Here is a 26,307-nt window from a genome sequence, read left to right on the forward strand (position 1 = left end):
TGCGTTGTATGTTTGCTGGATGACACTTGTCATGGTTGGTTATAGGAACAGGTTCATTTTTAGGTTTCTGTTGATGCCTTGAGGGGATCGATCATGCGTGACAGGGTGTGTTATCAAACAGGCATGTGATAAAGTATTTACTATGTAAAAAAAAGTACTATCTCCGTCAAAAAAAAAATGCAAGTTGCGTGCCACTTAAAGCGATTCATGTTTAATCAAGTTTTTAGCAAATGGTATTCATATTTATGAGTCTAAATTAATTTATATTATGAAAATATATTTCGTAACTAATCTAAAGGTATTTATTTAGCATCATAAAGTATTGATAATTTTTCATCTATATTTGGTTAAACTCAAGATATTAAAACATGGCACTGTACTAGAATTGTATTCTTTTTAGGACAAAGGGAGTATTTACTATGTCACATGTCGAATGCTTATTATTTAGAGACTTCTTTTTACATGTGGTAATATAGATATTGTTTATTCAATGAACTTGTAATAAGGATGTAAAACCGTAGAAGTTCATCCCACGTATTATGCATCCCCTTGTGTTTGTACCATTGTTTCTTGATAGCCAAAAGGCATTATGTGGCATTTTTCAAGAACTAGGTTGATAAAACAAAATTTTGTCACAATAGTTGCCAGATTTCATATTTTTATCTAGTAAACCATAAACTTCTTAGGATCTAAGTTGTATTGCTTAAATTGAGCTTGTTTGTATCCTCGTATACCATGATAAGCATGCTTCTTAACATAGGTAAACTCTGCTTTATAGAAAGCAACCACAAACGTACATGATAAGCGTAAATCACCATAAGTTTCACAATGATCCTCTTCTTTTTGTGAATTAAAGCTTCATTTTAAGGATTATATTGGAGGCATCATGCGTCTGTGCATAAGCAATGATAGATCTATCTATAAGCGGTGAGGCCACCTGTTTCCATAGGTTTCGCCAAAATACATCATTTAACTCCCTTCTTAGATTTTGGATTATAGTAAATATGTTCATTGTGTAATGCTTGTATTAATTAATTGACTTAAAAACAACAAGTTTCACACACACACACACACTTGGTAAACTTGCTAGGATGCAAATTGCATCACTTAAGTTTGTCCAATATTTTCCATGCTCTTGTTCTCTACATTACTTCTTGATAGATAAACTGAGAACCAAGGTAGTATATGAGTTTATAGTACTTATGGTTAGCATAGCTGCTTTGTTTTTTAGGTTTCTGTTGAGGCCATTAAGTGGTACTTGTTTTGGCATAAAAGTCTTTGTCATCATGTCACTTTGCCACTTGCCAAAGTATATATGATTCCTAGGAACATCTTTTATGTGTACAATACATGGTCAGTACAAGGCCACTTGGTATTTATAAACTTCTTATTAGAGGATTTGCGTTGCTTAATTTGCATCATGTCCATGTTGTATCTTGGTCAATGTCATAGTTATCAGCATAAGCTCATTGCAATCAACTCTTTCCAGGCGCGAGTCAAACTCTTGCATAACGGTCTAACTCTTGTGCATAGTGTCTTATTTTGTTTTTTTATTGGGTTATGTAGTAAACTTTGGCACATTGAATATCAAAAACGAAGTGAATAACTGTTAAAAGGCTTGTTTCGAAACAATATTGGGGATTTAAGTTGTACTTCCTCTGTCCTTGAATAAATTGATTTATAGAGTTGTCTTAGGTCAATTTTTTTAAAAACTTTGACTGATTTTTTAGAAAAATTAATACTTATAATATCATATTAGTATCATTAGATTTATCATAAAATATATTTTCATAAAGTGCTCATTTTGTGATATATATATATATATTATTATTATTTTTATATAAAGTTAATCAAATTTTAAAAAAGTTCAACTGGCATAAATTGTAGGAAATGATTTTTTTTAGGGATAGAAGGAGCACTCGGTGCAAATTAATTGGGATCCAATACCTAGACTTCATTAGAAATGAATCTCTGCGTCCAAATTAATTAAACTCCAAACTGGCCGGGCAAATAGTTTACAGCAGTGCAAAGCAGCAAAGGTCAAACCAAACAAGAAACACAACACAAGGACTTGGTCAACAAGTACGGTCAGGGACCAATGAGGAACACCAAAAAAAAGAAAAAAAAACACACAAAACTAATGGGAGGCAGAGCCACCACTGGTAGCCACAATTAGTAGCTCGTCATCTTGAGCAACTGCGCGCTCATCCGGCGGCGAACCCTGGTGATGTACATGCCGGCGGCCCGGTCGATCTCGTCCTCGATCCTGAACTCCTGCCCGTCTCCCTCCCGGCGCCTCCGGATGACGTCGAGCACCGACGACGTCTCATCGTCATCGACGACGACGAGCCCATCCATTGCGGCCGCCAAACAATCATCACCGCCGCCACGGCCGTGGCCATCAACTTCGTCGTCGAACAGCGAGCGCAGCGCGAGTGTCCAGTCGGCGGTGCAGCCCCCGTCACCGTCGTCGCCGTCGCCTTCCGCTTGGACGACTAGAAGAAGCAGCAAGCTGCTGGCGGGGGCGACGACGGGGAGGCCGCCAGCGGCGACTACTACGCCCTCGTCGTCGTCGTCGTCGTCGTCGTCCGCCGGCGCGAGGGGCCTGCAGGCGGCGTCACGGCAGTAGTGCTGCGCCGCCGGCGCCGCCTTCTCGTGGCACGGCTGGCGCGGCGTCGTCGTAGTAAGCGCGCGGATGTGGCGGGATATCCCGGCGAGCACCGCGGCCCTGCGGCGCGGCGAGGCCATCAGAAAGAGGAGGCGTGCCCTGAGGACGCCGGCCTTCCGCCGCAGCGCGCCCACCGCCTTGCTCACGAGCTCGGCCGCCTTGCCAATGCTCTTCATGGCGGTTGATTGCTGTGCTCGGTCGGCCAGGATAAAGGTGAAATCCACTTAGTAGCTTTACCGTATGGCTGGGCTGTACGTAGTACTAGTCTACGAAACTAGGAGAGTACTACGACTACGAGACAGCTGCACTCAAAACTAGCAGTATGTAAGTGCACGTACTGGTGCAGAGACATGCATATGCATGCATATATATGGAGGACTGGACTGGTCGGAATGAAGGAATAATGGGTGCCTTGTCCTTTATATATAGATGAAAAAAGATATCGAGATTGATATGTGTGTATGCATGCACAGCTAGCTGATCTCCCAAAGCTGAAAGGTACGTAAAGGACAAGAGAAAAGCATTGGATTATTAGGTACTAAGGAAAACCTTGGAGATTTGTATCGATGGACTTGATTTCGTGCTCACATGCATGCAAAAGTACAGAGAGATACAGGTTAGGCAAGCCAAGCGAGTGGCGTGTTTGTGTTTCCTTGCGTTTCAAACCGCACTAAACCCAGAACGTCTATGCTCATTTGCATTGTCTGTTCACTGATTTAGGAAGTTATAGTTAAAAATACTATTAATTAATTTATTATAAGAGAAAAACACTGACAAAAAAAATACAGTTTGTAAAATAAGTGAACGCGAGGAGCGGATCAATACGTCGTCGACGATCGTGTCGTGTAATGCGCTCCATACGATACGACGCAATGTACAGAGCTTAGCTTTTGCTTTGCTTTGCCTTGCCTGCCGCACACACGCTAGCTTGCATTGGATACACCTTTGCTGCAGCTTACGTACGCAGCGTCGTGTGTGCATGGCACACAGTTCGCGGCTCATATGCTGAGTTGCTGACGACGACGACGATCACCTTCAATTCGCTATACCTATATATATACGTGTCGACCCACCACGGCACCACACATATCTAACGACGACCTGCGCAGCTGCTTTTGTTTGTTTTTCCTAGCTTATTATCTCGTTATCTGCTAGCCGTGCTTTTCCTTTAGTTTCCGTCTCCGCGCGCGCGTGGCCACTCCGCTTTATTTTGTTGCGTCGCCGCGTACGCGTAGGTGTGGCCGTGGCTGTGTGGCGCACGCCATCATAACGGTTGGATAATTAAGGCCATGTTTGGTATATAGCTCAATTTTATTAGTAAAAACTATTTTTTAGAAAATAGCTTTATAAGTAATTTTCTAAGTGAAGTTAACTTGTTTTGAAAAAAAAAATATTTGGTAAAATAGCTTCAACTATTTCATGCATAGATGAAAGAGAGAAATACGGGAGAAAACTGTAATGAGCTATTGTGAGAGGAGAAGAAAAGCAACTTCACCTATGAAGCTGTTTTAGAAATAATTATTTGATAAAAAAATAGCTTATAGAGCTTTTGTGAGATGTACCAAACTGGCCCAAATAAAAAAAACGGATGGACAATTAAATACATTTTTTCTTTTGCACGATATATATATATATATATATATATATATATATATATATATATACTTTGTCCGTACCTCTAAAAAATTGTTTAAGACAATGTTTGAGTCAAATATTGAGAATATAAACCATAAATAACTTGTAGTTTGTTGAGTTTAGAAATGCAAAAATTATATGAATAGATCTATCTTGAAAATACTTTCACAAATATATATATATATATACATTTTTTGGTAATTATTTTTAGAAAAACAAGGAGTATGTATATGCACCATCGATTAATCAATTATTATGTCATTAATTATTTTATTACTATAACTGCTTTTTTAGACGATTTTATTACTATACTGTTGGTATGTACTCCGTACTATATATATATATATATATATATATATATATATATATATATATATATATATATATATATATATAGGACGCGTTTCTTTTACACGCGCGTGTAGTTACTCTCATCTATGTATCTCTAGATTTAAGGTGTATATGACCGGACGAAATATATATAGACAAAGTATATGATCATACTAGACCATCTAGAGTGATATGTATGTTAAGTATGCATACATACATAGAGTATATGGTTATACTTATTGTATATAATATAGTAGTGGCATTTTAGTAATATATTTAAAATATAATTTTTTTTGAAAAATTTTCGCGTGGTAAGATCCTGAGTATCTTAATATGAGTATATAAACATACTCAAACTGATAAACAAGTATGAATACATACACAATGTAGTTTATGAAGATGAGAGTAACTACACGTACGTGTACAAAGGAATTTCCATATATATATATATATATATTTATATATATAGCAAGAAGACCTTTTTGGGCAGGAAGTAAAAGAAAATTTTTTTGGCGTTTTTTAGTTGTAGAGATTTGAATCTTCACTAGCTTGGCCACGTTGTCGATTGATCGATTGGTCGGTCGCAACGGAGAGGAGATTATTGGCGCACATGTAGAAAGGGATACATGCATAGATAAGAGGAGTTGCTTGTTGATCCATCACTGCGGCTTTATTATTTACGATCGGGAAGCTCTCTGCATTGTGTGCTGGTTTGTCGCTTGACATCAAATACTTCTGCTGCACAAGGCGAAAACGAAGTTGTTAATTGCAATAATATACTCCTTCTGTATCAAAAAAAAGTCGAGATTTCGTGATTACTTGACGTTTTGCACTCTGGGTGCTCGCCTGGACAGAAATATCCCCAGCGCTCACATCCGTTCGAGTTACTCCCGATGGCCGCACGTTCTCGGCTCTCGCGCTGGCCCCTCCATGCGCGTCCCTTCCTCTCCACAGCACAGGCGTGCAGCAAAGCGGCCAAACGCGCGATCCATCAGTGGCCAAACGCGAGCGCCAACAATTCAGGCCCCTAAAATTTTTCATCCATCCCATCCAATCTTTAGACACATACATAAAACATTAAATATAGATAAAAAAAATAAACTAATTTTACAGTTTGGTTAAAAATCGCGAGACGAATCTTTTAAGCCTAATTAGTCCATGATTAGCCTTAAGTGCTACAGTAACTTATATGTGTTAATGACAGATTAATTATGCTTAATAGATTTGTCTTTCAGTTTCCAAACGAACTATATAATTTATTTTTTTATTAGTTTCTAAAAATTCCTCCCGACATCTTCCGATATATCTAATGTGACACCCAAAAAAATTTTCATTTCCAATCTAGCTAACACTCGCACCGCTATTTAATAGGGGCAAATATAGAAAGATAACTCCTAATTAATCACTTCTTGGTTACCATAATCATGTTCTAAACGTCAAAAATTTTAGATGTGGAGGGAGTATAGATTATTACTCTGTATACTGTTTTTTTAATCGATAGGGGTGTAAAAAAGGGTATTAACTACTCCCTTCATCACTAAAAGAATTAAATTCTAGAACAATGTCATACTATTTTAGTATATCAAGTTATAGATAAAAAAGTATAAATATTTATAAGGAAAAAGTTCAAATTACTCTCTTCAAGTTTGGCATATGTCAAGATTACCCCCCTAAACTTATATTTGGTTCAATTTACTCCATCCAATTATTTCAGTTGGTCTAGTTTACCCCTTAACATGATTTGTTATTTCTGTTTTTTCACGTATTAGTTGAGTTTTAATATCAACTTTTATGATATGATGGAGAACATCATAAGTTATGTTAGAAAAAAAATACATCTTAACTTTTTACCAAAATTTTGATAGCTTAGAAAATTTAAAAATAAATTAACAGTAGAGATACAATATCATATAAAACATAATGATGAAAAAAATATAGTGCATTTTTCTAACACAAAAGACAATGTCCTCTATCACCTCACAAAGTTTGAATTAAAATATAATTTGTGCTTAGAGAAACAAAAAAGAAAAATCTTTTTAGGTGTTAGTTGGACCAACTTAAATAGTTGGAGGGAGTAAATTGAACCAAATGTTAGTTTAGGAGGTTGTTTGGACATAGGCCAATTGAAGGGAGTAATATATATTTTTTCCTATTTATAATATCAATAAATATCATTAGATTAATTATAATAGATTGAACCAAATGTCATATAAGAAGAATGAAAACACTGGAAGGTAAGTTTGAAAACTCCATTAGGGAACTACCGCCGCAAGCCTGCGTCATTATTAGCTAGCCCCAACTCTTCCTTGATCAGTCCCGGCACTTGAATTGGAGTTCTCTTTGCAAATGATTTTCAACAATACCAATCTTATCTTTCGATAGATCACAAACAGGCCTTTTGTTTATAGGTGGCACGGTCTAAACAAATTTCAGACGTTTTTTTTGGACAGTTTGTGATTCACTAGAAACAAAAGCAGCCATATATCATTCACCCTCTTCAGCAGGTAGATATAAAACAGTCGGTTATACACCTGTTTTACACGTTTGTATTGACTACTTTTGTGGTACTCCTACGTAATGTATGTATCTCCATTATTAGACAATCAATGTACGTTTATCGTCAATTCCATTATTACTGCACAAAAGGCCTTTGGGGTTGGATAGTTGTATTAACTTGGTGGTGTCTCATCCTCCAGTTGGCTAAGGATAGATTGACGCATATGTGTAGAAAGGGAATGGGAGTTCGTTGCTTGTCGATCTGTGCTTTGCGATCAGGAAAGTGCACTGCAATGCGTTGGTTTGTCGCTTGAGATCGAATACTTTGTTCACAAAGGTGAAAAAGGAAGGATTGCAATAGTAACCTACCCCATTTATCACCAAAGAAAGAAAATACCCTTACTAATTACTAACTCCTAGTATAAGCATGTATGAATTTTGTTTTCGAGAAAAGAAGAATCTATCTTTTTTATCTTACTCTTGCAAGTAAGTATAGTAGAATTATACTCATTCCTTTTTTTTCCAAGAAAAAACTATAGTTATAAAATTTTTATCTTACTCAGGCCTGTTTATTTTTGTTGGGACAAAAAGAGATTAAAGGTTAATTAGGCACTAGGCTGGGGCCTTTCTGCTTGATTGATTGCTTCAGCTAGCAACATTGCAAAGCTAGTTGCATTTTGCAAAACCTCAACTAGCCCACCCAAGAAGAGCAGGAAGTTTAAAGGCTTGGAAATGCATCATGGATGAACAGGCCTCCATGGAGCATTACTTTATTGAACCACAAAGGTCCACTAGCCGATAAACACGGCACCTGTGCTGCAAAGAAGAGTACTTTGGACTGATGACACTTTTGATCTTTCTTTCTTTTTTCTTCCTTTCATACTTCAGGAGTTTGAATTAAAGCGTGTAGGAGTTCATTGGAAACAAACTTGAGTGAATGCCACAAAAAGGTTTATATGTCTCCTACTGCAGAGTACGATTATTACTCGTTTACTCTGAGGCCCTGTTTTGATAGTAGTTAGTTATTATTTGATTTGGTCCAGCTAGTGAGATAGCTATTAAAAAAGTTCAAATAATTCTGAATCGGCTGCCCCACGTCCAGGGCTTCAGTTGGGAGCCAACCTGGGGTCTCTCCTTTCCAATCCTAGCATTTTTTTTAAACTGAACTGCACAAGGCACAACAGCACAAGCTTCACCGGCGCCAAATCTTGTGCGCTTGGCCTTTTAATCTCAAATCTTTTGGTTTATGCTGCTCTGAGCTCACGTCTTCATGATGGCAAGCAAGTTACCTTTATCTTTTGTTGCATGCCTGCAAGGATGGATCAGCTCTAAGAAACAAGCATGATAAGGCTCCGTTCGCTTATCCTATAAATCATCTCTTTTATATCAGACAACAGTGTTTCTTTCGCAATAAATCAGCGAACAGTACTTTCAGCCATAACTTTTTAGACAAGCGAACAAACTACACTTCTAGTTTTTTTCCCGAAAAAGACAATAAAAGTTTTGTCGTAGGTTTTATTAGATGAGAAAAATAAATAAAAATATAATAAAGAGAATGGAAGTGACATCCAGCCCTCCTCCCCTAATATAACCCAATATAAGAGCATTTCCAAGAAACTAAGTAAAATTATATTCTAAACTACAAGATTAGTCATTGTGTAAAATAAAAGACTAACTCAAAGCATAGAGTTCCACAACAGCTTTTGTATAGGATAGTGGGGACGATATGCTATATATGACAAGCGAAAGTTTAGGGGATAGCAAACTTGCTATTTTAGTAACCAGATAACCCACGTGTTAGACTTTAATTTTTGCTTTAAAAATGTAAAAATACCCTAGATAACATGGTTAGCATATTGTTGGAGTTGCTCTAGTAAGAAATGTGTTGGGTTTGTTCAGTTGTTTTGGATTCATGGCCTGAAATTATTTTTCATTAATTGCATAATTTGTATAACAATTCATTGGCTGGATTGGTTCCTGCATCCATTCCGGAATAATTAGGCGGTCGTTTAGTGTTTTTTTTATTACAACACGAGATGTCCAGGTTTGATTGACGGTAAATAAATGAATTTGATGCATGAGAATACAAATAGTACACCAGAGTATTTTTTTTTAAAAAAAAGTATTTTTTTTAGAAAAAATAGTATAGAGCCTGCGCAAAAGGTTTTATTCGAAATAACCTTGTTCATAGGGTTTAATGACGAAAGTGACACTAAACTCTCCAGTCTTCAGTCCAGTACTCCAGTGCTCCCAAGTTCTCAGATTATTCCTTTCTTCTCAGCGACACCGCTTGATTCCTTGCGATCCCAAGATGGCATCACCGCCGATTTCCACCTAGCAATCCTCTCCTTGCTCCCCACCCGCCGCTGCGGAGCCTACTTTCTCGGTTTTCGGAGCCGCCGTCCCTCGCAGACCGGTTTGATCCGAGTCAGCGCCCCTGCCGTGCCGGGATCCGCGAGAACCTGCCCTCCGTGTTCTTGCGGGCGGTGGGACTAGGTGGCTTTGGAATTTTTATACCGGGGGGTGATGAGCGCAATGGGGCTGCTTGGGTGAACTAGAGCTTGCTTCTGTGGAGTCTGTGAGCGTGGGCGAAGACGGAGCTCTGGAAGGGAGGATGCAGGGGAAGGCACAGCTCTCGGATTCCAACCGGCGGATCATGGAGCTTGACGCGCCGCCGCGGCGGGTGTACCAGGCGTGGAAAGGCAGCAATGTGAGGGTTTCTCTCTCTCTATCTCGTCTGGTTTATGATTCTGCAGTTTTTCTTAAGATGGGTCATGGCTACTTGCCCTTGCTGGGTTTCTGTTGACTTGAGTCAGTACGTGAAGCATAGGATGTTGAAATCTTGGTATTATTTTAGAATTAATTGTAATTGCAGCATAAGAATCCAAAAGCTTTAGAAGACATTCTAGTCTAGTGGTGTTTAGTGTTTGCTGTGCGAGTTATATTGGTCATTTGCCCATTTGGCATAGAAGTAGTGGTTCTTGTTCATTTAGAGATTTGTATGATAATGGGCTGATATCCTCACTGAAGCAGCTAGTTTAGTAACATGCCAAAGATGATGACTATGTGACATTGATTTCTACACGACTCAAATACAGGAGTAAGAGAATTTTAAAAGTTGAGAGGGATTTTGGAATAATGTAATGCTAAATTTCAGTTGAGGCATAATTTGCAATCTAGAATACTGCTACTTTCTGTTATTATGTTTCATGTTTCATATGTTCTCCTTTGGGGGGAACCACACTCTTATATTCATGGTTTTGTGCTATATTGCAAGTTGTTTCTTTGCAGAAAGATAATCTAGATTTCATCACCATGGAGTTTGTTTATTATGTAAGCATCATGTACATCTTCACCATGGTTGAAATGTGCTGCCTACTAACATAATAGTTGAAAAGATACCCAAACTTTAAGGGCTTATACTTTTCACATTTCAAAGCGCTACCTTCTCCTTAACGTGTCTTGGGATAAAGCTCATGTTGTTCGTCCATTTTCCTTCTCTGTTCTTGCAGTTATTTTTCCTTGGAGGGAGACTTATCTTTGGCCCAGATGTGAGGTCACTCGTGCTCACAGTATGTTTGATCGTAATCCCAGTGATCTTCTTTGCTGCTGCCGTTTGTCCACTGCTTGGTCATGAGTTCCACAGCCAAATTGGAGGTTGGGTGGCATCTGTGGCTATCATCTTTACAGCATATGTAAGTTTATGAGCCATGTACACTCAGTCTGCTACAAACTGATCTATGCCCTTTTCTCCTCTATTTGTTGGATTTTCAAATGTGAAGTTATGCATTTGAAATTTTTAGTCACTTTTGGGAACAGCAAGCTTCTGCATTTGCTTTTACCATGTTAAGTTATACCATGGTTGCATTGGGGAGAATGGTCTAGGCTCATAGCCATTATGCATATAAATACTGAAGTAGAATGACTATAGTGTCTGCAACTTGGTAACTAGTTGACAAGATGACTGATCAACTGTTGTTCTTGTTCTTCAGATTCTTGTTGTTCTACTTCTCACATCTGGCCGTGATCCTGGAATTGTTCCTCGAAACACTCACCCCCCAGAGCCTGAAGACATTGATGAATCCTCCAACTTACCAGATTGGCCTGGTGGTCAACAAGGTTTGACAGGTTTACCACTTACTAGGGATGTTCTTGTCAATGGTGTTTCAGTCAAGGTCAAATATTGCCATACATGCATGCTTTATCGTCCGCCAAGGTGCTCCCATTGCTCAATCTGCAACAACTGTGTAGAACGTTTTGATCACCACTGTCCTTGGGTAGGCCAGTGCATTGGCAAGGTAAAGAAATGAAGTGACAAGTAATCATTCTTACAGTCATATAATAAATGCACCTTATAATAAGTATAAGAGTATATTTTTAGATTGCTGAGGCAGCAGTCACTTTCCAGTCATGCTAAAATCTGATTGATGTAGTGGGAAGGAGACGGAGGAGGGAATGGGGATATATGTAGTCATATGTTTTCTCCTAATGGTGCTCTCAATATGGATCTGTGATTAATTAATTCTAATAGCTGTGGATGTTACTCATCATGCCTCATATTCTCTTTTCTTGCAGAGGAACTACCGATTCTTCTTCATGTTTGTGTCTTCGACTACTCTACTATGCATATACGTGTTTGCATTCTGCTGGGTCAATCTCAGGAGAATTATGGACTCACATCAATGCAAAATTGGTAGAGCGCTTTTGAAGTCTCCTATCTCCGGTCTTCTCATCCTATACACATTTATTGCTGTGTGGTTTGTAGGAGGATTGACCTCATTCCACCTCTATTTGATTTCTACAAATCAGGTAAGACTATTCTCACGTAACTGGATTCATATTTAATTTGCTTTGCAGTTTATTAGCAAGCCAGCAGATTGAAATCTCATGAAAAATCGTTTTTCAGACTACTTATGAGAACTTCAGATACCGCTACGACCGGAGAACAAATCCTTACAACCTTGGAGTGGGCCAGAATTTCATTGACGTCTTGTTTTCAAGGGTACCCAGCTCAAAACACAATTTCAGAGCAAAAGTTAAGGATGATTCTTCAACCTTCACGTCATCCCTCAGTATGGGACGGGTTCTAAGTCCGCCCAAGATGAGCGTGGACCTTGAGAAGGGCATGAAAAGGCAAGCAGTGGCTGCAGAGGACTTGGAAGACTTGCACAGCCAGATCGGCAGTGCTATGGGGCTGGAGAGATGTGGCACTGAACCGCCGCATTTTGTTGGTCGAAAGGGCTGCTCTGAGATGTCATCCGACATAGAGGCATTTGCAGAAGAGTTTGGCATGGAACGTGGGTTGAGTGAGAGGGAAAAGATTGAGAGACGTACAAATGATGATTCATAGGAAGTTTCTGCTTCACAAGCCACCTCTGTAGTCTTCCGCCAGTCCCCAAACTTAGTAAAAGCTTGCAAAGAAGAAAGGGAAGTAGGACAAAATGGTAGAGTGAATCCGACAGACGACAGGTATTGGTTAGTTTGTTTTGGTGGTAATCTCTAGCCAAGGCTTGAAGTTAGAAGTAATACATGTTCCTTAACAATATAGAAATGATGAATCCACATCTGGTTTGGACTTCTTAGTCTATGTCATGTATTGTATGTGTGGTGTGGCTGTGTTGCTTCTGATTTTGTTGAAGCTGTAATTTGTAACATTAATTTGGCTAGTGCATTATTTCATCGATCTAATTTCCTGCACTTTTGTTTGCTAACCCCTTACATGGAAAAAAGGGGGTCTTGTTCCATGATGTTTTGATAATTCATTGCATATATATTGGGAAATGCTAAAAATCCTGATGCTGCTAGAGAAGGAAATTCTTTGTGCATCAGAAATGAAGGCACGGTTAGCGAGTTGGGGCGTCAGTGGTTAGTACCAGTTTTTTTTTTTTTTGCATACATTAGAGCAACTCCAACAGCTTTGCTATTCTTATTATAGAGGTCTTTTAGAACTTTGATAGTAGAAAAATATGCTCCAACAGATGTGCTATTTGGTTTTGTAAAATAGAAAGTTTGTTATCTCTTAATTTTCGTTGGCCATATATAGCCAACCACTGACACTAGCTATCTGATAGCAAGGCTGCTGTAAATCTCTTCTTTTTTAAGAAGTTATTTATTTTACAAAATGGCTAAACATTAGAATTTAACTACTCATTTTAGCCGAGCTCTTGGAGATGCTCTTACTATTGCAATTCCTTTTCCATTTTGTGCAAACCGTAGAGTTTATCGAGATCCAAAAAAAAAATTTAAAAAAAACTGTAGAGTCTATCATCATGTTCAAAAACCTTTGTCACGCTGCGAGGCCACAGTCGGAAAGGTAAAGGTTTCGCAACGGGCCACCCAATGCAATGCCGCAAAGCCCGCAACAAACAGTCAGGCTCCGCCCACCGCCGCCGCACGCGATGCTCTGCGCCCAGGAGTGCACCGCCGGCCGCCGTTCAACCTTCACCGTCCCCACCGGACGTGTTCAAGAACTGATTCCAAACCGACGAGCGCAGTGTGCGAACTGTGGAAGACTGGAGGATGCACGGAAGGTGTTTGACAGAATGGTTGTGATGGGTGCTTAGCAGTGGAAGTGGAACACGATGATCCCAGTGTGTACATGGCAGTTGGCGAGGCGGATGAGGTTGCAGAGGTGGCTGAGTGTTGTGTGTGCACCGCCATGATCTCTGGGTAGGTGTGTACATATCACATATGCAAGGATTAGCAATTTGGATGGTGGCAGGGCTGTGTTTGATGAGATGCGAGAGCTGGTTGCTGCAAGCCTGCAACACTGAACATGATGACTGGCGTGTATTTAGGCCCTGGTGCGCTGGTATGGCTGCAAAAGCAGTGGATCTCTTGTCTTGAGGGCTAAGCTGGAGAGTAGAGCAAGACTGGAAGACCTAAGGCGGAGCCAAACAACACGAGAGTCTCCACTTGGCTCTGCTTGTGTGCAATCTGGGTGGAGTACCTATTCAAGCTAGATGGATGCAAGGTTATGTGGATCGTCACCATTCAAATTTTTGAGCAACCATACCTTGCCTTCCCTCACTATTATGCACTCAAAATGTGGGGATATGGAAAGTACCCAAGCCTTGTTCTGCAGGTGGGGAAAAAACTGATCTGTTACAACTCTATGATTTCTGCATTTGGCATGCATGGCTGTGGAAAGGATGCTTTTGCGGTTTTCAATGAGTTGCAGGACAAGGACTTGGACCAGATAACATCTGGTTTGTGCCACTCATTTACTGCTCTGCTTGCAGTCATGCAGGTTTGTTGGATGAAGGGTGTCAATGCTTTCAGATGATGAATGATGAGTACCATATTATTCCGACTGCTGAACACTACCTTTGCATGGTGGACTTGCTTGGCCATGCCGGATGCATACATGAGTACGACTTACCAAACGACCAAGCACAGGATGCCAATAGAAACGCAAATGCATGCTGGCAATTGGGGTGCTTTGTTAAGTGCATGTCGGACTTACTCTGAATGTGGATATTGCGGAGGTCCCAGCAAAGCACCTTCTCAAATTGGAGCTGGATACCAAACATATGTGCAAATGCAAGGACATGAGGTGGAGTCAACAAGGTATGGGCCATCATGAGGACACACAGGGATGAGGAAACCACCTGGGTGAAGCAGATTGATGTTGAAGAACATATTAAAGAGTTTATCACCAGTGAGCTTCATGACATTGTGTTGGAATTTGTCTTAGAGCTACTAAATCTGGAGCTCTGGTACTATAAACATGCGTGCTCAACTCTGTTGTTATTAAATTGGATCATCTAGTATCAACATTAGCCATTTCTACACAACAAAAATCTTGGAAATCAAGGCTGAAGAGCCAAGCTTTCACATATCATAAATGAGGCATGTCCATATTGAACTACCTAGACCTGCTGCTTTTTTTTCGCGATCGGGTTTGTGCCCATTTTTCATTAAGAGGAAGAGCAACAAGGTACACAAGCCTGACACGAACAAGGCGCAGGCGAGCAGCCTAACACCCACCAGGAAGACCTACTGCTACTGGAATGCAGGAAACTAATTACATATGACCCTGATTTTGCGACCAGAGTACTTCAAAGGTCAATCCCATTAATTCAGAGGCCATAGAAGCGGTGAGTACATCCAGTTTGGTCTCAACCAGGCAGAGCACGGTAGCGCGTTCCTGTAAGAGGAACTCGCGGACGACCGACCTTCGTGCTCGCATGTTGAGCCCCCTGGGGTTCTAGATCATAATATTTGAACTTAACATGGATTACAATGATCGCGACCGACGCAAGGCCGAGAAGTACACTAGGCGGCGCTAACGGCATCAAGTGCCAGCTGCTTCCTGCCATGGAACAGAACCTGCATTGCTTCCTTTGTCGATGAGTCTAGCGGGAACTTCAGAGCAGCATGAAATTCATTGAAGGAGGCTTCGTCTGGGACCTCGGTTTGTACCTCGAGGCCAAGCTTCTTCATCATGACGTGCCTAGCTTGAGCTTCCGGCTTGGCGGCACGAAACTTGCTTTTGGCCGCCAGTCGTGCGCTTCGCTTGGGTATCCAGCCGTCGTCGTCCGTATTATCCGCCGCTTTGGTGATACGCCGTGGCGGAGTGGATGACAGCACGGGAGCCTGCAGAGGCACCCGTAAGGAGTCGACGAAATTCCCCACAGGTGCAGGTAGGGGGCAGGTCGATGTGGTCTCCGGCGCACGACAAGAGTTGTCTTCAGTGAGGTTGAACGTGGGCCGTGAGCTTGTTGGCGACGTTTGTCCCTTGCTGGGGGCCTCCAATTGCCCCCCTATGTTGAGTTCTGTCAACAGCAGCGTGTTTTCTTGGGCTGCCACAGTTACTATGCTGGGCTCATATAAGAACGCAGGCCCATCAAGCGCAGAGTCGAAGCTGAGCCTTCGGCCCAATGAGGACGTGAATTCTTCCTCCGGGGACCACGCAGCGGTCCCACTGGGCGCGGTGCCCGAGCAGCAGAAGTGCCACGGGTCGCGGTCGACAGATTGGGCCACTGCGACGGGTGGCGGTGCAGCTTTAGGCACGACCAGACACGCCTCTGACCACATCGGGTCTGCCGATGTCGATCTGACAGGAGAGGGTGAGCGACAGATGTCAACGCTGTCGATGGAGGAGCTCCGCGACTCCGCCTGTCCTGAATTCCTGCCACAGCCAGGGGGGCAGTTGGTGATGGGGCGCGGCGATGCGACAGGGCAGAGGAGTTGGCCCACCAAGATGTCGCACCCATGCTGACATGGCAGGAATCCGGTCCGGGACCCGATCCGCGGCCGAGTGTCGGATCGCCCGGCCCGCCGAAGCGCGTCGTGCGCGGCCGCGTGCCGCCGCCACCAGCACCGGCGAGACCCGGCCAGTAGGCGTTGAGGTTGTTGTCGCCGCCGTCGGAGTCGCTACGGCCTCCGACCTAGACCTGCTGCTGTTCTGCATGACATAGAAGATAGAACTAAGATACCACCCAAACTCTACATGGAAGCAAGCATATGAATGTCCAATTTAATATTAACTTATTTCTCAGCTCATGGTGTCATATAACATAACTATTTTAGCCTACATGAGTAATCTGAAAATCTTGTCAGTCATCAGGATTAAAGCAACCTTATTTACTTTACCCAAATAGGCTCTGTGTATTTGATGACCCATAAACATAAGGAAGATATCTTATATTCTTATTAGGCCTTGTTTACTTCCAAAACATTTTGCAAAATATGAATAGTAGCACTTTCGTTTGTATTTGACAAATATTGTCCAATTATGGATTAACTAGGCTTAAAAGATTCGTCTCGTCAATTTCGACCAAACTGTGCAATTAGTTTTTATTTTCATCTATATTTAATACTTCATGCATACGTCTAAAGATTCGATGTGACGGGAAATCTAAAAAATTTTGTAAAATTTTTGGGAACTAAACAAGGCCTTATTACAAGTATTGGCTATTATTGCACACGTGAAGTATGCAAGTGTGCGGAAGAATGTCAAACAAGGGCCGGTTCATGAACTTTTCTGCGTGCCATGAGGCTTTGCTTCATCTTGTATTCTGTTGGCTCTTGCTTTCTGCCAGGGTTAGGTCAACTGTGTAGTCTGCTTGTGATAGCGACCGCGGCCTAAAGATTTGGCGGAATCTTCTCAGGCCTTGTTTACTTCCAAAAACTTTTGCAAAATATGAATAATAGCATTTTCGTTTGTATTTGACAAATATTGTCTAATTATGGACTAACTAGGCTCAAAAGATTCATCTCGTCAATTTCGACCAAACTGTGCAATTAGTTTTTATTTTTATCTATATTTAATACTCCATGCATATGTCTAAAGATTCGATGTGACGGGGAATCTGAAAAAAAAAATTGCAAAATTTTTGGGGAACTAAACAAGGCCTAAAGCATTATCAAGTTCGAATTATTTTGGATGCCTCATCCTGAAAGCTATCTTATCCAAATCTTCTGTTGTTACTTTCTAGAAACTTTTTTTTTTGTGATTAGTTACTTTCTAGATAGTGTCTAACTGTCTAACTGATTTCTAGGGCTTTTTTGTTCTTCTTCTTCTCTGGTTTTAGTGCTAACCATTTATACTCATATGTTTAAGAAAAACTGAGCTAGTTATTTCTGGACGCAAATTTATTCACGCACGAAAAGCATTATTATAGACAATTTGTCATCTTGCAGCTTCCATAGTGTTTGCTACATGTTACTAACACATAAGGTTTCATGTTTTACAGGCACTTGTGAATAAATGGTGGGGAATTCGGAATCACATTTCAGGTATTTTTTTTTTCAATAATTATGCTTGGCAAGTTATGCCGGTGTTCCTTGGCGTTGTCCAAAGTCCAACCTCCCAAAGTACGACTCCAGGTGGCGCAACTAGGAAAAAAGATGTGGAAGAAGAATCTGAACACCTCTACAATTTCACATGACTCACTTCATTTGGCGGGCTCTTTTAGCATCCTTTGTTGCCTATATAAACCCACGCATTGCCATGGTTTCCTCTCAGATAAGAAGAAAGAAGCTAGAGGAAGAAAAGTGATCTTCAAGGGGTTTTCTCGTTTTCTCCCTCAAAGGCCTCCAAGCGGAGGACTTTGAGGCAGAAGAAGAGCATACACTTCTTTGTAATATCACATCAACCATTTTGTAGTTGTAGCCATTTGATCGCCGAATTGAAAACCAGACAACATATAATCGGCGTCAATAGCGCAGCTCAAAAATGATTGTTTTGAAATGAAATGAAATAAAAAAAACAAATACATTTTTTTTGGTCAAGATCTTATGCAATTTCTCCTCATCCATTTTAAATGAAAAATACCATAAACTTTTACCTCGCAAAAAAGAGAGATTACCTTTTTTTAGAAGAAAAAGATTACCTGATTTGTGCAATTGTGTTCACGAAATTTATCCATTGGAATGCTCATTTTTCCAGAGTTTTGGGCTGGCCTATTTGCCTAAGGGACAAGGCCCAGCTAGCTCGTAGACATATGGGCTGGCCTATTTTCCTGGCAGACCCAACCACCCATCTCCCGACCGGCCGACCCCAATCCGCATGGAGGCATAGGGCCGGCCGGCCGCTGCGCACGCAAGCCGCCGCCCGCCGCCAGAAAGCGCCCGAGCCGGCGCGCCAGCCCTCAACCGCCCGAGCGAGCAGGAGCGGCCCGAACGACGGCCAGGTGGAGCGGAGTTGGGAGCGGCCTGTGGCCTGTGGGAGTGCGGGCGAGCAGCGAGCCGGCGATGGAGTGAAGAGGAGGAGCAGCGCAAGGTACAGCAACCCAGAGCTAGGGCTAACTGCTGCCACGGATAGGTCAACGGTAGAGAGGGGTAGCAGCTCCTCAGCAACTGGATTTGGTCAAGGCCAAGGTGCAAGCAGTGAAGCAGAGCCAAAGGTGTGTTTTTCCGTGGCAATAATAATCGACTTCCGTTTGATCGAGTTAGGAAATGACAAACATCTTTTTATATAAACGAATGTTTTTTAATAGCGATTCTAAAAGTCTCACCTAATGTGCCACTAGTAGCTAGCACTCGATAAACCAATGTGCTAATAAAAGTCAAATGATGCCTGAATTGGAAGTCTGAATATTTGTATTCGTCTACTAGCCAAAGCGCTGCTTTTCGTGGAGCTTATTGATGGTTGTGTGGTATCCTCCTCCCTAAGCATGGTTTTGTTTGGTGCTTTTGATTAGCATGTAGCTTGCGCATAGAGTTTGCCCCAGCTAAAAAAAATTCCTGGCCCCTGGATCTTTGATGCTAGGATCGCCAATTGGTTTCTGAGAAGAAGCGTGTTGTGACTTGTGAGTGTTTACCCATGTGAGACGAGAGTACAAAGAGATCTGAGGTTGTGGACGGTGAACCTAACAAACTGTGTGCTGAAGATGACTATGCCAACTAATGATGTGACCGCCTTGCTTGCCTCAAAGCTGAAGTAAATAAGAATGTTCTGTGCCATTAGCCATCGGCATGCATACTTTATGATTGGGACGTTTTTGTTGATAGCTTGATTCCACGCTGCTCTGTTTCTTATCGAAAATCAGCCATCCAGATATGCCCCCTTCTTCCACGCCAAGGAGCTGTTGCAAGATCACTCTGAGTTCCTCAAGCATGTTGTGCCATTTCTGGATGGCCAGATCAACATGGCTGCTGTGGTGGAGACTGTTGTCATATGTCAATAGTATTCCATTGTCCCCGTTTTAATATTTGAATTTTCCCTGAGCCTCCCAAATTCCTGACTGTGTCAGTTCATTGGGTACCGGTCCACCAGTCCACCACAAAGTCACAAACTACTGCCGTTAACTGCTAAGCTATAAAATTGCAGAATTCTTGTGCATTGGACCTGAAGTGCTTGGCCATGACTGTGATACATATTTAAATGGCTAACTGTCAGCACAATATGATCTATTTCTCTCATGTTGTGTTCCTTTGCAATGTAGGTGACAGTTTCCCATATCCTCCAAGCACTTGCCTGCAGTGACAGATCACTTGTCAACTCCATTGGATTTAATGGGTGCACCATCACAAATATTTGTTGGGAAGTCAAAACCCTTCTCCACTGCCAAAACCTTGTGCCCTGAACACAAATATATCCTTTCAATTCCAATCCCACGACTCTCCCATTGCCATATTCCCCTCCTCCTCTCTCAATCAATTGTTTCAGGTCTTCTCCTCAAGCTCCCCCTTGTCCACTCTGTCCTCCGATCTCTCTCCTTGGGGCCTTTCCCATCTCTATCCCTCTCCTTCCTCTCCCTGCTCCGCCACTCTGGATATGTGACCCTCGATAACTATTCCCTCAACATTGCTTTCTCTGCCACTTCCCGCCTCCCATCTGTTTCTGTTGGTGCCCAGCTTCATTCCCTTTCTGTCAAACTTGGCTTGGTTTCAGATACATTTGTCCTTAATTCTCTTATCAACATGTACTCATCTTGTAGCTATCCAGCTACTGCAAGACAAGTTCTCGATTCTGCTCCTCAAGGAGCTTGTGACACAGTTTCTTGGAACACCATAATTTCTGGATACCTACGAGGTGGGATGCCTAATAAAGCTTTGCAGGCTTTTGGCCAGATGGTCAAGGAGCAAGTTACTCTGGATGATGTCACATTGCTGAATGCACTTGTTGCTTCTGCCAAGGCAGGCAAAGTGAAGGTAGGGAGGCTGTGTCACAGTTTAGTTGTGGTGAACGGGGCTGGAATTAATTGTTATATGGGTTCCTCTCTGATTAGTATGTATGCCAAGTGTGGATTGGTTGAGGATGCCCGCAAGGTATTTCATGGAATGCATGAGAGAAACGTGGTTTGCTGGACATCAATGATTTCTGGGTACACACAGTTGGGTAAGTTTAAAGAGGCTGTCAACCTTTTTAGGGACATGCAAATTACTGGAATGAAGGTTGATGATGGGACAATTGCTACTGTTGTGTCTTCATGTGCCCAAATGGGAGCACTTGACTTGGGACGATATGTTCATGCCTACTGTGATGTTCATGGTTTAGGGAAGGAGCTTTCTGTGAAGAATTCACTGATTGATATGTACTCAAAGTGTGGGGATATAAACAAGGCTCATGAGATATTCTGTGGATTGACCAAGCGAGATGTGTTTTCTTGGACGGCAATGATAATGGGCTTTACTGTTAATGGCCTCTGTAGTGAAGCACTAGATTTGTTTGCTCAGATGGAAGGAGAGGGTAAGGTTATGCCAAATGAGGTCACTTTTTTGGGTGTCCTTACTTCTTGTAGCCATGGAGGGTTAGTGGAACAAGGGTTCCATTACTTTCAGCGTATGTCCATGGTCTACAAGCTTGCACCGAGGATTGAACACTATGGATGCATGGTTGATCTCTTGGGCCGTGCAAAGCTATTGACAGAGGCAGAACAATTTATTAAAAATATGCCTATTGCCCCAGATGTAGTAGTATGGCGGTCTTTGTTGTTTGCCTGCAGAGCTTGTGGAGAGGTGGGACTTGCAGAATTTGTAGCAGAAAGGATCCTAGAATTGGAGCCAAAAAAGTGTGCAGGACATGTTTTACTTTCTAATGTCTATGCTACCACATCAAGGTGGGTTGATGTGAATGAGTTGCGGACATCTATGGACAATAGTAGGATGAGTAAGCAACCTGGTTGCTCTTTCATTGAAGTGGATGGATGTGTGCATGAGTTCTTTGCAGGAGATGAATCACACCTTGAGACAGAAGCTATATATAACATTCTTTTGGGGATCAGTGAGCTATTAGTAGCAGAGTCCTTACTCATATGAAAGATTGGAAGTTAGTATATTTTTGTGTCAATTAAATAGACAGATTCCAAATGTACTATGCTGTCATTTTATGTGGAGTAGAAAGAATGTTTACATCTTTTTTGTTTCTCCAGAAGGTGGGAGCAATTGAGTCCCTGACAATATCGGAGAAATTAGGATGTGTTCCCAGCATTAGGATTAATTCTCCAAGCATATTGGAAAAGGAAAAAAATAAATAAATGTTAGCCCAGGCCTAAAAAAACTACCATGAAAATGAATGTGTAGAGTCTATGACCAAACTCCACAACACCTGAAAGTGTCAACTATTTTATCACCAATGTCACATTCACACCTTCTCTTTTCTGTTTGAAGTTTACTATGACCAACTGAAATTGCCTTATATGTTTCATTGAGAAGTGCTAGAGGTTAATACTCCCATGAAGGTGCCATGTGTTTCATTGTGATCTCTTCAAGTAGAAACTCCTCATTTGTAGTCATATGTCATTTATGAATCCTCGGAGCATGGTGAATTGTTTCACCCATAATTGTATGAGCTGGCTCGATTTTGAAATTATATGCAGGTAATGTCGCTTAGGAAACTAGATATTTCAAGAATTACTGTGGAATCACAACTCACTAAAATTAAATTCCAAAATCCATCCTTTCAGCTAATTGATAACCATAACATTTGTTAGCATTGATGAGAGAAACAAAAGTCACTAGTGTGTTGTTCTCCAGTTCTTCGCACCTTGCCTTTCAGAATCATTTCCTGTATATGCTTTTGCTGCAACATGTTGGGTTGGCCACTAGCGTTATTGATATGAAATGTGGTTCTTATGCATGATGACCTTGAGTATTGACTGCTATGCTTCTGTCATCTAGTTGTCTATTGCATTGCTTTCCTGATCCTTTTCTCGTTCTTGTGTAATTGGTCATATTTGATTTAGAACTGAAGTTTTGTTTCTCAGCTTTACAACCATCTGGTGGTGTGTGGCCACTGGCTTGTTGGGCTATGCTAATCATTGGAATATAAACAAGCAGGAGGTCTGATTAACAGAAGTTTTTTAATTGTTCCCAAATTGGAGGATTCACCTGAAGGGAGTTATGGATCGGAAGAATCAAACTCCTCAAGGTGGTTATGATTAGTTTTATTGTCTGTTTCTTGGAAAGCTGGGGTTTGCTGTTTTAATAGTTACTAGTCTCTCTGCTAAATAGGTCAAATAGCACGGGTGGTTGTGGAATTTCTTGAGGTAGCAGTCAGCTGCATCATCTTCCTCAAAGGCTTCTATCCTCCTCGTAAGAGTAAAGAGTTCCTCTTCGTTTAAGTCAGTTCAGTAACTCTGAGCTTGGCAGCTTGCAAAGGTTTCGTTAGATTAAACAAATGTATATGTAGGTGCCTTTGAGAGGAGAAGGTATATGAATGTAGTGGTCCAGAAAGCACGGCATCCTGAACTTGCTAGCTATATTCACTCTGTGACTGTCGGCCTTCTTCCTTTCATTCAGAAGGTTTGCTTTAAACCCCTGTTTTAACTGGTCCTGCTGCAGTTATGTGCACCAATGTTTTAAAAAGCTGATAGTGGGTAGCTGACAGTGGGAATTTATTTGCTTGGTGTTTTCAAAGTAGATAGTTGATAGCTTACAATCTGTTTTGAAGCAAAATGACTTATCTTAGGATTACTTGTTTTGTCTCCTTTTTTTTACTGATTTTTTCCATGCTTCTCTTATATGTTGCTTTCAGCTGTTGATAATCCCTTGATAAGTACTATAATTGTAGAAATATTCCAGGTGGGCTCTAATTCAACATTCATAGATAACAGTAACCTTGATTTTTATATTTACAATCCAGGGATTGGTAGAGAGGGTTGTGGTCATCTTCTATGACAAAGAGCATGTACCAATTGAGAAGTTTGTCTTCAAGCTTGCAGTCAACCAATCATATTGTTCCAAGTTAGAGGAGGCAAACCTGGAGTTTGCTCTGCGAGCATTCTTGATCAAGCTGACTGTTGCTGAGCCTGTTACCAAACCCCTTCCATCAGGTTCTCAATTTCATCTCATCATTTTAAGTTATTATTTTTTACCATCTTAACGTTTTCTGTAAGAGGCAAGAATATATATCTGTAGAAGATCTCTCAAGGAGTAACATGCTTGTATTTTGAATTTTGATAGATGGTAACTGGGAGATCACTGCCTACTTCCGGTCCCTCCCTGGCGATGACGACCGAGAAGCTCAGCTGTGGATTCCTACAGACACCAAGCTGTGGATGCAGCCTCCGCAAATTACCCCTATCAAGTCAGTTAGCTGTGACCCTCTGAAGATGCAGCTTTACTTGGAGCACCCTAGCATCACAGAACCGAAGGATCCGGCAGCATAACAGGAATCAGTGCCTGTGCTACACTGCTATGTGCATTCTCTGTGAGTTGAAGTCACCATTGGGTTAGAGAAATGGACAAAGATTGTGTCCGTTGATTTGGAGATGGGTATGTGACTACCTGATTGCCCTAGGCTAACCCAAGCATGAAGAGCGAATGAGCATCCTTTTTCCATGTCGAGGACTGACCTTGGCTGTCATCCTGCGCCCTGATGTTCTCGAAGTCATGTATACCTGCGTCCTGATTTCTCTTTCTGAGATGGTGTTTACATCAGCTTCATGCTACTTTAGGCTGGTTCTTTGCCGTTGAGTTTTGCTGCGAAGACGCGAAGTGGATGCACATTTCCTAGGTCCAGCAGAGTGGATGGACTCCTGATTATCTGACTCTAAAAATGTTTCCGGCGTAAACCTCACTTCCTTGCATTAGGTTCAGTCTCGACTCCCGAGATATATTATATCGGTTTATAGAAAATGCAATCTCAAATCTAAGGGTATGTTTGATTGGGATTGGCTAAATATTAGTCCAAATTAATTGGGATTGGCTAGCTAGCTAGTTAAGAGCATCTCCAAGAGTTTCTAAAACCTACTTGCAATCTAGTTTTTTTTTTTTGGCAAAATTGAAAAAAAAAATGCTCTCCTATAGCTCCCTGTCTCAACTCCAATCTTTCTGCAGTTGAGGAAAACAATCCAATCGTATGCAAATATCTGTGCCCCTATTGATCTACCAATCCGGAGGTAAAAGGACGTGGAATATGGTTCTAACGCAGATGCACAAGAGAGAAAAAAATACAAAAGTGGTTAATTTACCAACTATTGTTTTTGGAATTGGAGAGACCCTAACAAGTAGTTGAAAACAAAAAAATAGCCCTTTTGGATGCACTAGAGCTAATTTTGCCTATTTTTTAGCTAACTAACAATTATATAGCCCTTGTATCCAAACAGCTTCTAAGACTATCTCCAACAATCGTCACCCAAAATACAAGACCCATTTTATACCTATTTTTGGTCTTCTCCAACAACAAGACCTAAAAGACAACACTCTCTGCAAATGGGTCTCGAGGAGAGAGGATACCCAAATTTGGGTTATGCCTCTCGTGATATCCAAAATGGGTCTTCTGTATGGGTACTCGGTTGGAGGTTATAGGTATTGTGTTGGAGACCCATTTTAGGTTTGAGTTCTCAAATGAGTCTCCTGGAGATAGCCTAAGTCTAAGAGCAACTCTAGCATAGCTATGAAATCAGTATCTTTACTTTTATTTGGGGCTCCTACTTTTTTTTAGTGTTTTTAGGCTCAACTCTAACAGGTCCCCAAAGCAAGGTACTTACTTTATGTGGGACCCATTTGTTAGTCACATAACTTTTTTTCTCCCTTGTTTCATTTCCTCCACCCATAGCAACCGGCATGACCACACCCACCACAACCATTGACACCACAACCATCAGCATTAGAGCTCGAGCTATTGGGGAAGGCAAACTCACAGTAATGTCCGCCTAGGGGGGTGAACTCGTGGGGAGGTCCAAAGCTCTATCGGCGGGGGAGGTGACCTCACATCGAAGGTTGAGCAGCCAGGAAGAGCAAGCTCACATGGAGGGCCGACCAAAAAGGGCGAGCTCTCGAGCGGATGGGGGGGGGGGGGGGGCAAATTGTGTTCGCGCGCAAGGACAAATGCTAGGGAGGTTGTGCACACGAGGACTATAGGGCAGGGCATGCCCATGGGGAGGATGGAGCTCGGACACCCCCATGAATGAAAGCCCCTAGGAGAAATCTTATTGTCATACTTCAGTGTATAGATAAAGTTTTGTGTGCATGTGTGTGTTTTGTCTCTTTGTGCCTAAAAACATGATATAGACCCAACTAGGATCTCATTGGAATTGCTCTAAGTTGTGTGTCTATATTTTTATCACTAGGCTAAAACTCAAGTTATGTGGTAGAAAAATAAGCTAGTTCCATGGATGGTTTATTTATTTAGTATAAAAAAGCGTGGAAGCTGATCTTATAGTCACTAGAAAAATGCATGTTGGACAATGTGGTTGGTAAAGTGATGGCATGAGATTTTTCTTTGACAAGCGATGTACTCCTGAGAAAGTAGTCAGGCTCTGGCAGTCTCATGCTCTCAGGCC

At 41.5% G+C, this 26,307-nt stretch overlaps 2 protein-coding genes across 6 annotated transcripts; both read left to right on the top strand.

The window, feature by feature from the left end:
• Positions 9,432 to 12,822, top strand: LOC8060581 (probable protein S-acyltransferase 7). The gene is made up of 6 exons (XM_002444622.2): positions 9,432 to 9,649; positions 9,688 to 9,839; positions 10,642 to 10,824; positions 11,122 to 11,427; positions 11,705 to 11,938; positions 12,036 to 12,822. The coding sequence occupies exons 2-6, from the start codon at positions 9,744 to 9,746 to the stop codon at positions 12,477 to 12,479; spliced, it is 1,263 nt and encodes a 420-aa protein (XP_002444667.1). The 5' UTR covers positions 9,432 to 9,649; positions 9,688 to 9,743; the 3' UTR covers positions 12,480 to 12,822.
• Positions 18,565 to 24,675, top strand: LOC8060922 (DNA polymerase zeta processivity subunit). 5 transcript variants are annotated; one of them, XM_021465247.1, is made up of 6 exons: positions 18,616 to 18,981; positions 22,786 to 22,949; positions 23,033 to 23,113; positions 23,211 to 23,323; positions 23,664 to 23,853; positions 23,984 to 24,675. In XM_021465247.1, exons 2-6 carry the CDS (start codon positions 22,922 to 22,924, stop codon positions 24,187 to 24,189), a joined length of 618 nt encoding a protein of 205 aa, XP_021320922.1. In that variant the 5' UTR covers positions 18,616 to 18,981; positions 22,786 to 22,921; the 3' UTR covers positions 24,190 to 24,675. The 5 variants fall into 5 exon arrangements, 4 of the variants coding, with proteins under 4 accessions (XP_021320921.1, XP_002444669.1, XP_021320922.1 ...); XM_002444625.2 differs by having other exon boundaries at positions 22,859 to 22,949; XR_002455194.1 differs by lacking the exons at positions 23,033 to 23,113; positions 23,211 to 23,323; positions 23,984 to 24,675 and adding an exon at positions 20,023 to 21,848 and having other exon boundaries at positions 18,591 to 18,981; positions 23,664 to 23,797.

The sequence above is a fragment of the Sorghum bicolor genome, chromosome 7 (assembly GCF_000003195.3).
Source record: "Sorghum bicolor cultivar BTx623 chromosome 7, Sorghum_bicolor_NCBIv3, whole genome shotgun sequence".
Lineage (NCBI taxonomy): Eukaryota > Viridiplantae > Streptophyta > Magnoliopsida > Poales > Poaceae > Sorghum > Sorghum bicolor.

What these genes read in the sequence shown, in the direction of transcription:
- LOC8060581 (XM_002444622.2), top strand. Translation starts at nt 9,744, where the DNA reads ATGCAGGGGAAGGCACAGCTCTCGGATTCCAACCGGCGGATCATGGAG. An exon ending in TAGGCCAGTGCATTGGCAAG is followed by an intron (nt 11,428 to 11,704) that starts GTAAAGAAATGA and finishes CTTTTCTTGCAG; the next exon opens with AGGAACTACCGATTCTTCTT. An exon ending in ATTTGATTTCTACAAATCAG is followed by an intron (nt 11,939 to 12,035) that starts GTAAGACTATTC and finishes ATCGTTTTTCAG; the next exon opens with ACTACTTATGAGAACTTCAG.
- LOC8060922 (XM_002444624.2), top strand. Translation starts at nt 20,093, where the DNA reads ATGGGTGCACCATCACAAATATTTGTTGGGAAGTCAAAACCCTTCTCC.